At 36.4% G+C, this 13,756-nt stretch overlaps 1 protein-coding gene across 10 annotated transcripts in view; it reads right to left on the reverse strand.

Moving 5' to 3' along the window:
• hoe1 (OCA2 melanosomal transmembrane protein hoepel1) overlaps positions 1-13,756 on the reverse strand; it is a 31,187-nt gene that overhangs the window by 1,404 nt on the left and 16,027 nt on the right. For 9 of the 10 annotated variants that reach the window (XM_018002611.2, XM_089463325.1, XM_089463322.1 and 6 more), the window contains 9 exons: positions 4,771-4,877; positions 3,056-3,206; positions 2,917-2,977; positions 2,499-2,637; positions 1,302-2,206; positions 917-1,246; positions 496-843; positions 284-431; positions 37-130 (listed from right to left, as the gene is read on the reverse strand). In XM_018002611.2, coding sequence (XP_017858100.1) covers positions 37-130; positions 284-431; positions 496-843; positions 917-1,246; positions 1,302-2,206; positions 2,499-2,637; positions 2,917-2,977; positions 3,056-3,206; positions 4,771-4,877 — 2,283 coding nt within the window. Of the gene's footprint in view, positions 1-36; positions 131-283; positions 432-495; positions 844-916; positions 1,247-1,301; positions 2,207-2,498; positions 2,638-2,916; positions 2,978-3,055; positions 3,207-4,770; positions 4,878-8,699; positions 9,099-13,756 lie in introns of those variants that run through there. The other variant, XM_018002613.2, reaches the window with a different exon arrangement.

Raw genomic sequence — 13,756 nt, forward strand, 5'->3', positions numbered from 1 at the left:
TTTTGTTGATTAGTTAAAGCAATTTGTAGAACTCACTTGAAAAACTCAAGGAATGTAAATTTGTAGCCATGTTGCTCGGCAACACCGGCACAAACAACATTCGCCGAGGCGCCAATCAAAGTGCCATTGCCTAGAAATAGAGAAAATGTTTAGAGTTTCGTATCGTATATCGTATATCGCGTATCGTATATCGTATGTCGTATATTGTAAATCATATATCCTCAATATTATTTATTGTATATTCGTATATTGTATATCGTATATTATATTTCGTATATCGTACCTCCCAAGCATGCTCCCAAAGCCAGGGCCCAGACCAGAGGCTGCAGCGGCAAATTGAGGGTGCTGTTCTGAGCCAGGGATATTGTGATCTTGACCATCATCGTGGTCAGCGGAATGTTGTCCACAAAGGCGGAAGCAATAGCAGACACCTGTAATACAATATTAGATATATAAATCATACTAGACTATTATGTATATGGACAATCGTCTCACCCATAGTATAATCAATATAGCCACCATTAGACGCCGATCCTCGCCCACGCCCAAAATAATGCCCTCTGTCATGTTGCCTATCCATTCGATCAGGCCCAGCTCTGTGAGAGCCTCCATGAGTATAAATAATGCGGCAAAGAACAACAGCGTGGACCACTCCACACGCGCCAATATCGCCTCCAAATCCTCAATGTCAGCCAGTATGATCAAAAATATAGCACCCAATAGGGCAGTCCAGCCGAGCGAGAGACGCTGCAGCTCCGGCACCGAGTGCAAGAAGAACAAGCTGATCACAAAGGCCAAGGCGGCGGTGCACTTGATCAACAGCTGTTTGTTGCGAATGGGATACTAGAGAGGGAGAGACAGGGAGAGAGGGAAATGGAAGATGATTATGAGATTATGTATACTATAGGAAACCCACCTTCGCTTGCAGATTCGCCAAAGTCTGTTGATAGTTGGGCGCTGGCTCAATGACGGCTGTCATGCGTTTCTTTAGGCTACGCTTCAAGCGATTCACCTTCTTCATCAGTGTCTGACGCACCAGCTCCTCGTCCTTGGAGTAGGCCGACAAACTGGCCGCCGCACGTTTCCACACATGAATCTCATGCCGGAGCTCCTCCACCTCTGGCGAGTCCTTGAACTGCAGATCGCTGATGTTGCGAAACTTGAAGCGCAGCTGCAAATATGTCTGGACCATGACCAGCAGCACGCCGGGCAGCATGTGCAGCGTGAAGACGGCAAAGTTGACGCCCTGCGAATGCAATATAAGTACATGTTTAAAGGGTATACAATGGCCTCATACTCACATTCTTGGATATGTAGTTATTGGAGGCAATGATGACATTGGGCGGATCGCCAACGGGAGTCAGGGCGCCGCCTATGTTTGAGTAGATGACCATGCACATGAGAATGGGCACCGGATTGAGGCTCATGACCTCGCAGAGACGTATCGTCACGGGCGTCATGAGCAACACCGTGGTCACATTGTCCAGAAAGGACGAGAGCACAGCCGTGAAGAGGCACAGGCAATTGATCAATGGCCAAACGTGTCCATTGGTGATCTTATAGGCATACACGGCCAGGTAGTCAAAGACGCCCGTCTCGGAGAGTATGGCCACGAGTATCATCATGCCGAAGAGCAGCAGCAGCGTCTCCACATCGATCCAGCCCATAATTGTGGCCATGGAGGGACGCGAGTTCAGCGCAGCCAAAATGCCCACCGACAAAGTGGAGGCAATGATCGCCGCAAAGGTGCGATTCACCACCTCCCAAATGATCATCACGTAGAGTCCGCAGAGCACCGCCGCCGCATAGAGCACTCCATGCGCCTTATAGATGGGCGATTCGTCCACATTCAGCTGCAGCGGCAACTCGCCTTCGATGCTGCTGCTGAACTCGAAGCTGAGTCGTGTGCCATTCGACTGAGCCAGCCAGTTGGAGTCGCTGGGCTTCAGCTCAAAGGTGCGCAACTTCTTCGTATCCTTGGTGGCATCGATCATCTCGAAGTACACGATATCCAGCTGCCAGGGCTGGCTGGCATTCTCAGCGTATATCTCCTGCCCCAGGGCATCCAAGTAGCTGCGCGTCACCTGCACCCGCAGCACGGGCAGCGGCACACTCTCATTCAGCAGCAGCTCGTTCTCCTGCAAGCGGAAGGGTCCCCGCAGACCCAGGCCAATGCGCTCTAGACTGGCCGTGGCTATGGGAAAGACTGGAACGGGAAGAGACGAGAGTGAGTTAGTGTAACTGACTGCTAAACACTCGCCCATAGTATCATATTATCTATTCAGTTCTATCTATTAAGTTATGTAGGAGTACATCTCTAGAGAGTCTCGAAGTCTTCCATATATTTCAATAATAATTTCATATATACCATATACTTATGGATATGGATGAATATTACAATTTATCAATTTCTATTATAAAACTTATATACTCGTTTTGCATTTCTATACCGAGTATGAGTAGTTTGTATTTGAGGCTTTTTAGCTGTTGATACTCACCTCTTGTTGATCCATTACTGGGCACACTTATAAGACTTAGCTGATCGACATGCTCGTTGTTGGACATAAGAAAAGCCGTAAAGACGCACCAGACCACAAGTAGTATCGTGATCTTAAACCAAATCAGATATTTTTTAAGCTGTGAAGAGATGAAAGATAATATAATAATAATATAGAAAATATAGAAAATAATATATAATAATAACTATAGAAAATAATACTAGAAAAATTGTAATACTAGAAAATGCTAAATGATACTTCAGATATGAAGTCTACAAATGAAATTACGAAAAAAGATTTAAAAACACAACACAACCGAAAAGGCTAGAAGGTATACGATTCTATTCTCTAATTATTTCAAAATGATTATTCAAGTTCTTCAAGCAGAACTCATTAGTTTTGTTGATTTTATACTTACGTTGCTCTTGCAATAGCCCTCGTTCTCATCGTGATGATCCTCGTTGTTGTTCTCCAGGTCCCTAGAGGTGCGGGGGTATCACAGAAAACTGGTTGCACTAATTACGTAACTGACAATCGAGTCGAACAGAACTACGAACCTGCCATCGAGCACATGCTGCACCTGTCCCGCCTCGTTCGTCACATTGATGCCGATCTGTGTGAACGCACGTGGATCTTCCGCATGGCCATTGCCATGCTGCAATGGCTGTTCATGTTGGCCGACATCCTCTGAGGGTAAAAGCTCCACATCTGCAATATGATACGAAAATTGAATTGATTCTATTATGAATGAATATTACAATCAATAAATAATGATGGTGATAATGATAATGATAATAATAATAATAAAAATGATAATGATAATGATAATGACAATGACAATGACAATGACAATCCCCATGACAATGAATACGATATTGATAATAATAATGAAAATTAATCATAATTATAACAATGATAATTGAAGTGAAAATGCATTTTGTAATATTATTGATAATGACGATATTACTTCATCATATTTCTTAGCTAAACTAATTTCTTTCATCTACCCTTGTGGAAAATTGGCAAATATTTGTAGCTCGATTGGCTCATTGGCTGCGCTCACATCGACAGGACTTTGATGACTGGCAGCAGTTGACATTGGCTTTCACATTTTATTAGTCTACGGGAAAACTCGTCTAAAAATAGTCGCAGCTGACCCTGAACTAAAGCCATTTGCCAATTGACCACAAGGATATACGACGCCAATATAATTTGCCACGAAAATATGCTTCAATTGGTTTCTTGGGTTCCATTAGCATCGCATCGTTTCGCATTGCGGAAGTTATAAAGGCCGTGACATTTACATATTATGCTAAGTCCGAAAATAGTAGTCCCCATCAAACAATTTAAAGTGATAAACATTGTCGCAATTGAGACCCAGCGACAAAAAAAAAAAAAAAAAAAAAAAAAAAAAAATGCTGAAGAAGAAGCTGAACGAAATAAGCTCACTTGAGCCTGTGTCCAATGTCAATGCCGAATCGGGTGGGTAATAAAATTTTTTACAATAATTACTGCAATAAAACAAGTACCTATATAAAAATAAAATAAAAACTCAATAGTACAGTGTATACGAAGTCTGTTTTGCCAAGTCGCAGTTGGAATACGCTGCATTGTTTCACCAATCACTATATTCCTCTTTTAATCGATAATTAATCGATAAGACATCATAAAAGTAGGACATCTATTAGGATCTTTATGAAGTTTTCGATATAAAAAATATATTCAAACTATTTATTTCTTGTATCTAAGATTTATTTGTGCATATCGATAACGTATCGATAAATTCTAAATTAGATAAACAATTTATGGAGGGAATTGGTAAAGAGATTGCTATATATATTGCATAAAGGATTTTTAATACGTGATTTTGATTCGATAAATAATCGTTCAAAAATGTATCAATTGATAATTAATCAGTCTAACGAATTTTCGTTTAATCGAATATGTTTAATTTTGAAGGCGATTCATGTTTGAGAACATTGCTCTTTATACTCTTTGTCAGCACACCATTTATCGATAACTAATCGCTGCAAGAGATTTGTCCAAAATTGATTATGCTTTACGTTAAGACTCTTATTAAAGGATATTCTCCTAATACGCTCTACCTAGACGTTAAAACGACGCACAAGTAATATATAGAGCATATGATTTGGGAGAGCCCAAATAAATGTTTTCTAGCATTAAATGTCGTAGATGGGGATGGCGAAGTAGAAGAGGAATATAAAAAGCTGATGGCTTTTGTTCCAATGGGGAGAGAAAGAGATGGACTTACCGCCATGTAAACGCTCATGCTCCTGCTGAAAGGAGGCGAGACTGGGATCCTGACGTATACGTTCCGGCAGTGTGCGCCACACTTGTAAGGCACCTTCCGTTACTTCGCTGCATGTGTGGCAACATGAGGGTGTGGTAGGGGCATCGGGCGGACGGTCATGACCATAAGTTGTGCGTTTGCATCACGTTGGGGAGCCATGAAAAGAAAGAGAAGGCAAAGCCAAAAAAAAGGAACAGACGTTAAGATGTTATAGGATTACTTTAATACAAATACACGCGCATAAATACAAAAATTTGTTTGTTCAGGTATAAGGGCGTGGCCAAGTGCGTCCCTACGCTTCACCCTCATCATCTGTCGCCAATAAACTGTTTGAGGCATTGCTATTGCTATTGATTTTTTTTCGGTTTTTTTTTCGCGCAACAATTTGTAGAACTGCCTAAAAATTGGTCTTTAAAGAGGTTTCAATTTTTTGTGAAAGTAAATTCAATTGTGGTCTTAGCATGCGTGATTGTCAACGTGATTGACATAGAGAGACCCAAATGGGAATTAGGCTAAGAAGATGCGATTTCAGCGAAATCTTTTAAAACAGTTTTCGAATCAAAGCAAAAATCGAATGGGGTAGCGCATGTAAGCAGCTTACAGGGAGTAAAAACTGTTGGGAATAAAATCTATAGCTGGGGGAATTACCAAAAGAGATATAAAAAAAAAAAAATTCTGATATATGAGATATTTGTGATTGCCTTGGAAATATACATAAAATATTTTGTGATATCCATAAAAATGAAAATGAAAAGCGAAAAGGATTTTAGTATTTCCAATGTATTAAGTTACGCGTTGAGGATATCTTAGATTGTGGGGCTTATTTTATTATAAGTGAGTTGGGCAATCAAGCAAAGAGGATCTGGACTGGCGTGGCTATTGTGCTATCTCAGTCGAGGCTGACAATCAGAATAATTTATTGCCAAGACAAATATTTGCATACATATTTTAAATATATATATATACATATATTTATTATACCCTGAACCCATTTTCAATGGGAAATCAGGGTATAATGGTTTTGTTGAAATGTATGTAACAGGGAGAAGGAGGCGTGGCAGACCCCACAAAGTATATATATTCTTGATCAGGGCGACGAGCTGAGTTGATTTGGCCCTGTCCGTCTGTCTGTCCGTCTGTCCGTCTGTCCGTCTGTCCGTCCGTCCGTCTGTCCGTCTGTCCGTCTGTCCGTCTGTCCGTATGTATGAACGCGTCGATTTCAGAAGATATAAGAGCTAGAGACTTCAAATTTTTTTAAAAATGTCCGTAATTACAGCGCGCATATCAAGTTTATCATTAAAAATCGATAACTCATCCCGATCTTTTTTTATCGATAAAAAACCTTATCGAAACCTAGTTATAAAATTATATCTTCTACACCTTTATAGCTAGAGTCTCAAAATTTTTAATGTATGCTTATATGCAATTTATACAATTTCGGTTTTTGTTAAAATTAACCCCCCACCCTTAAATTCACCCCCTGACCCTCACTTTTGTAAAAAGCGTATTTCAAATACTAGAGACTTGTGCTTTAGCAATTACATGAATATCCATGTTATAAACATAATCTAAAAGTTTCATGAAGATCGTACGTCCGCAAAAAAAGCTATTAAACAATTAAGTTCTCATAGTAAGCGCTCACTGCCGCCCATGCGTGTATATGCTTGTGTGTGTATATGTATGTAATTGTTTGTGTATGTGTGTGTGTGTGTATGTGTGTGTATGTATGCCCGTGTGTGCGTGCGTGTGTGTGTGTGTGTGTGTGTGCGTGTTTCTTGTGTAAGCTGAAAGTCGCGAAAAATTATTGAAATAGCTATTACTCCAAGGGTTCAGGGGATCTCGTAGTCGAGTAGTCTCGACTAGAGCTTTCTTACTTGTTTTTCATTTATTTTCTATTTTATTATCAATAGAAAATTTCTAAAAAATTATTTGATAGCTAATTTAATTAGTTTTAAATTTTGAGCAATTAAAAATGTTTAATCGATTCGCATTTACATTTGGCTAATTACAGTATTTATATGTAGATGGGCTGGTTGCTTAATTGAAGGTCTTAGAAAATATTTCAATTCTTATGCAAATTGTTGGCCGAGACTCAATCAAAGTCAAAGGCAGAGAGAAAGAGAGAGAGAGAGAGAGAGAGAGAGAACGTGAGGGGGACAGATAGAGAGAGTGACTAATTTGAAATGGACTTAATTAGGCACACTTTAAGGTCAACTTTGGATTTATTGTGAATAGCAGCTGCACAAGGCAAACCAAGCCAAGACAAGACAAGACAAGGCAAGGGAAGAAGCGGAGCTAATAAGTCGTCTATCTGGTTTATCTGGCAAGTGCGTCTTTGTATTCAATTACAACTGAAATGCGAGTTTAATGACATTTTTCTAGCAATTAGATTGCCAGCACACACAGCTGGGACACTGAAAAGAATATATATCATTAGAAATGTTTTTATGCTCTGAGCCCATTGGCAATGTGCAAATGGAGTATATCGAATCGGTTGAAATGTATGTAACAGGTAGATGGAAGAGTGGCTGATGACATGAGGAATATAAACTCTTGCTCAAGATCAACAGGCAATTTCGTTTTATACGTTCCTTTCCCTTCCGTTTACATGTCTGCCTGATTTTCTTTGAGTCTTTCCACATCCGTCTATCCGTATTCCGAGTCCCATATTCCTTTCTGTCTGACTGTCCCTAAGTCTATCTTTATGTTTGTTCTTCCGTCCATCTATTTGCCTTTCGTCCCATGCGTAGGTTTGCATTTTCATGTATCTACTTTTATCCATTCCGTACTATGCACAATCGTTATCCTATCCTCATCCTTAATAAACAAAAATTTCTACCCATGGATACCACTTCAGCGATTTTCTCAGTCAGCTACGTACGAGTCCTTATCCTTTCCTTATACTTAATAAACACAAATTTTCATCTATGTATAACACTTCAGTGTATCTCCCAGACAGCTACATTCATACAATGCTTTGAAATAAATTTGCAAAAATGAGAATCAGCTGGATGAATAAGCCTTCAAAGACCTTCCAATTCATCTACTCAAATGCCTTGGGTCATAAATTATATTTAGTTAAATTTAGCTGATGACTTTGCACGCAAGATAAAACAGAGTCATCAAAAGTTTCGTCCGATCTATATAATATATATATTCATTTGGATAATAGGGCAATTCCCGCTCAATTTTACTGTATGAGAATTTGTTGTAGAGAAATTCTGTGGACAATCTTTTCGACTTTCCATAGCATTTGCTAAATTGTTTATATAGCTGTAGATAAACCCATTATTATATTGTATATATACAATATATAGCAATATATCTGAGCTATATATTATCTTGTCTATTTGCTTGATTTTGAGTGCCGCAGAATTGCCTGAAACTCAGTCTTATATGTGTGATAAATGTATGGAACTGCACTATATGTTAAGTATAAAAAAAGTATTACGGAAGTTTTTACAGGGTATAACTATAAGACTGACTTCTAGAGTTGTGTAAAAAGTTTTTACCCAAAAAACCCGTGAAAATACCCAAAAATATGTTGTAATCATATTACCACACATAATTTATCAATTCTGACTGAAATGATATAAAGATGAAAATATAATAAAAATTCTTTCACATATTTTTTTGTCACATTTCTCGGAATAATTGTGGCACACTTCTGATTGTTTAGTCCTCAGATGGAACCCACAGCAAATTGTCAGCCATTGAATTTGTTGTTCAGAGGACGGACGCACTTAATTTTTTCGTTTGGTCAGGTTAACATGGTCAATGGGCCTAAACGAATTTGTTGCTTCACTGGGTAAAAGAAGAGATGCGTAGACAGAGAGAGAGAGAGAGAGGGAGAGAGGAAAGTGGAGAGAGAGAGTGGTTACTACACATACTCATCCTCGTATGGGTTATCCTCGGTGCGATTGCTGTAATTGTAGGACATGCTTAAAACGCAGTTTAACTCGCACTAGGGGCACTCAAGATATACGAAAAAATGTCGTTTTTCTACGATATATATAGTATATTTATATATATATATATATGTATTTACTACTCTTCAAAGAGTATTTTGGTTTTTAGTTTTTATTCTTCTTTATATTTATATAGGTATTTATATTGTATTTATTATTATTATTAATTATTATTTATTTTTCACTGCTCTGCTCGATTCACATTCACTTTGGGCTGCGCTCGAAATGCGACTGCCCCACTGCATTGATGGGTCGCCCTCGCGTTACTAACTAGCATGCACAATTTTTTACCCTATTTTGTTGGCATCGCCAGTCGAATAAATAGCTAAACCAACAAAAGTAAAAAAAAGAATGGGAAAAAAGCTGAATTTTACTGTAGTTTTGTTCTTGTTTTGACATCTGCGCTTTGCTCATTATTCGCATTTGTGCGTTTCCATCCCTCCGCTGCCCCGCACGCTGCATATGCAGCTCAACGAGCTGAGCTTAACCGATCCGAGATCTGCTCAACATAACTGTCACTCAAACTTGATTGTTGCTCTTTCATACACACACACACATACACAATCACCACTTCTCTCCCTCCCTCACGCTCTCTCTGAATCTTATCATAAGTCCAAAAAAAGCCAAACTATAATTTGTTGTTCTTTTAAATTTGACTTTGCGTGTTTACTTTATTGTTTGCGGCCCTCCCTCTCCCTCTCTCTCTCTCGCTCTAGCTCTCTCACTCTGTATGTCTTTCTCTGTATGTTTCGGTTTTCTTTTGTGCTTCTGTCGTGCGCCTCGGCTTTCATTGCTGGCGTTGGCTTATTCGCACTTCTTTCAATTACACTTGATTTATCATATTTGACAGTTATTCTGCGCTGCCTTTGATAATGCATGTGATCTGTGGTTATGCCCTAGCATCTTAACTAAGTGAGCATATTAGTGCGCTTATTAATCGTGTATAAATTGATGTGATCATGGTTCTAAGCTCTCTTTTTTATATCTTACTAGAAATGTGTTTAGCTATACTCGTTCATTAGGTATATAGAGCATATTGGTTTGTTTTAAGGCTGCTCCGTTGTTCGTTTGTCTGTAGAAGCGCAGCCCTTTATATTATCGAGATACATATGTATACTGAGTAGAGCTGTGGGAAATCGAGAAATAACATAGCTGAGAAAGAAAGGTATACTACGATTTAAGCTACTAGGGATATATATTTGGAATATTTACTCACGAGAGCCTAATATATAAAATACATGTGTAGCTCATACCTATACATTTAAATATGGATATAGAATTAAAAAAAAAGAGTCGTTTGAGAAATCGAATAATTATCGATTTTTTTGGACCATGAACGAGTATTTAGCAGTCGGTGGCAAACTCTTACTTGGGTTATATAATCTTTTTATAGACACTTAAATAAACACAGACATATATTCGTTTTTGTGTATTCATTCATAGTTTACTTAATTTACATTTTAAATTAAAATTAAACAAATATATATTTCTCCCTAGTGATAATAACAATTTATTATTATAACTTAAAAAATATATATATCAGTATCAGACATTACTATCTACTATGATCATTATCAATGACAATAAAATCTCTTAAAAGTTGAAATGCTGATTTTCTTTGTTCAGTTGATATACAAAAAAAAAAAAAAAGAAAAAAAAAAAATTAATAATAATCTGATTGAAATAATCCGGGTTTCCAACCCGGAAACTCATTGTTCAGTTTATAGATATATAGAAGTATATATTACAATATGCATACATACTGCCCTGATAGACAAATGGAATTAATTCTAAGAATATGTTCTCAATCAATTTTCGATTCATTAATATTAATTTTTCTATATGGTAGTTTGCACATAATATGTTTTTAATTTAATTATTCATACAATAGAGATAAATAATTGCATATATATATACACAAATACGCTTATCCACATCAAAGCAATTTTCCATAAAAAACAACTCAACTTGAGCTCAAAGCGAACTCAAAAAGTTTTTGCAACTCAGACGAAATTAGAATTCCACTACGTGACGTCATAAATTCTTCTGAATGGGTAATTGGAAACCCTATTTGAAAGTCGTGCCAAACAATAAAGAAGTGCCAGGTGACAGCAGACACCTGAGATTTGGATTATACTCGCCCAAGCGCTGAGCACAATTTTAATAAAAGCCAAGTGCAGCCCTTGCGGTTGACCATGGCTCTATAAACAACTACTGCGTAGTCAAGACATTTACATATATACTATATATTATATAATGCATATACATATCTCTATATGAAAGAGAATCTCATATTACACTGCATAACAGAGGCAAAGTGCATGAGCTTGAAATGGAAAAGTTTTGTATTTTGTATAGCTGCGGAATTGGTATTATTCCACATGTTACAGCTGATCGCACGCTTCAATAAACTAGAGAGAGAGAGCGTGTGTGTGAAGAGATGAACAAAGAGACAGTATTTGATCTATAGAGCACTTGCTTTATCATGCAAACCAATTAAGTGCCGTTAAAATTTCGGCTATTGTCGCTCTTTCATTTCAATTAAAAGTTCAGTTCAGTTCAGTTACGTATTTTTAGATGAATTAATGTATAAATAGTAAAACTCATTTATCATAAACTTGATCACGCGAATACTATGGTTACTCATGAGATACGCTTTGATGGTGTTGATTATATTCAGCTATAAAAACTTGTTAGCAAACTAATAAACCAGTACTACGTATATTTGAAAAATGTGGTCAGACTTTAAGAGGTTGTTCACACATCATATAATCAATACAATCATATATTAATTATATATGTATTAAATTAAAATTTATTATACATAAAGGCAAATATCGATCATGGTTAAAAAAAGATTAGGATAAAGCAATAAGTTCAGCAACTGCAGAAATCGTTAGGGTTGTATAACATAATTTCACAAAAATCGAAAATTATTAGAACAGACATATATGTATATATAAACTTATATTTTTTATTGCTATATCTCTTAATATATATTTCTTTCTTTAGTTTCTCAACTTGGTGTGCTCTCCCGAATTGAATAATCACGTGCACTTTTAAGTAAATTGACTTTTGTTTCAGACAGCGACACCATTTTAGCTAAACGAACCTAATTTTGGTCAGACATTCGAGAATATTCATATATATAATATATATAATATGCAGTAAAAATGCGTTAATATGGTTTATATTGCCGCCAGTTTGATTAGAAAGTCGAGCAGAATATATTCGAGAGAACTTTGTGGGCTTTTAGCAACGTGTTGCTTAGGGAGAAGATCTTTTTGGGGTCGCTTTCAATCTGAAGCACACTTCATTAACTTTTTAACAGTTTTTTTTTGGTGTGTAAAAGAAATTGAGTTTTGAGGTTAAAATATGAGTGGTGGATATGGGAGAGTGTGCATTCAATAAAACATTAAGAGGTTAGGGGTGCCGAGGTGAGCAGGCACAGGTGTGGTGTGCGTGTGTGGGGTGGGGAGGTGTGAAGACATATGAAGTTATTTTTATATTAGCTACCGGCAACAATGGCCGAGACCTGATAAGCATGTTAAATTGCTTGACAGACGTAAATTTCCAGTAACAAAAAAAAATACAGAGTGTGCCATTTAGAAAAAGAGCGACGGAACTTGGGAGAGCGAGAGCGACTGTCAGTGAGAGAGAAGTCTGGTTAATTAATTGAAATACGCGCACGCTCTACAAACAATTCAATCAAAAAGTTCCTCTTCCTGCGTTTCTATCTACGTGTTCCTAACGACTTCATACACCCACGTATCACCTATATATATAAATATACATATATATGTTTATATAGCTATATATATCTACTATGCTAGGAACTGTGTGTAAATGCATTATATTTTTATTGCTCTTCTCATATTGGCATACCAAGTGGCTATTTCTCTCGGTTAGTTGGAAATGCTTGTCATAATTAAAGAAAAAATAAATAAAAACGATTTGCGAGTCTCATATGCAATTTAAATAATATACTCATTCATTTTGACGAACTTGTGAGAATTGTTGCTACTACTGGGTACGAAGAGTCTCATATACACACAATCCTATTATATGTAAATCCAATTATAGTATATCTTTTAGGTATGTAATTATATAATATATGGTAAATAAATGAATATTATAAATAGCAAAAACTAATGTAAGTAAAATGAATGCGCAAAAAAAAAAATTTATTTGCATATGATTTTTTTAAAGTTATATTTTGTAAATGAATTGCTTAATATTTATTTATTCATTTATATTCAAACAATTTTGTTGTATATAATCTTCGAGTTTTTATATTTAGTAAAATATTTTAAGTTTTTTTTTTTTTTTTTTTTTTTTTTTTTTTACAAACCAATTTTATTGTATATAATCTTCGAGTTTTTATTCAATTAAATAAAAAAGAATTATTATAATATATCATAGTAATAATTTTCAAAACAATTCTTTTTGGGTTTTTTATTTTTCTCATTTTTATTTTTACATTTATTACGTTTTTGAATTGTATAATAAACAATAATTATGTTTCTAAAAAAAATTTTTTTTTTTTTTAAATAGGATTTATAAATTATGTACATAAAAAATCATAGAAGACATCTTACAGCATTATAGAGACTCTTCAATATAATATTATATTTACAAAAATACATAAATCGTATATATTTTTTACTATCATATTCGCCCATCCCTAGCTAAAAATATGTCTCTATTAATATTTTAATTTTCCTTGGCATACTTTTGGGGCTGATGACCTTGAAGGTAAGCCGAACCGGCACATACTAATTTATGCGCCTGCCGTAATTTGATCTAATTTATCTATGAATTACATATATTTCGAATTTAAATTGTTTGCAAAATTTTACCTCCACGAACAAGCTCTCATCCACAATAACTTTCGACTTTGTACAAGTCTACAGCATCCAGCAAGCTTTGCTCTGCTTTTTGCACTTTGCCCTTTGGCCTTTCCTTTGTGCTGGATGTGT

Source organism: Drosophila arizonae, chromosome 3 (genome assembly GCF_054131065.1).
Source record: "Drosophila arizonae isolate 15081-1271.41 chromosome 3, UAZ_ARI_1.0, whole genome shotgun sequence".
In the NCBI taxonomy this organism is placed as follows: domain Eukaryota; kingdom Metazoa; phylum Arthropoda; class Insecta; order Diptera; family Drosophilidae; genus Drosophila; species Drosophila arizonae.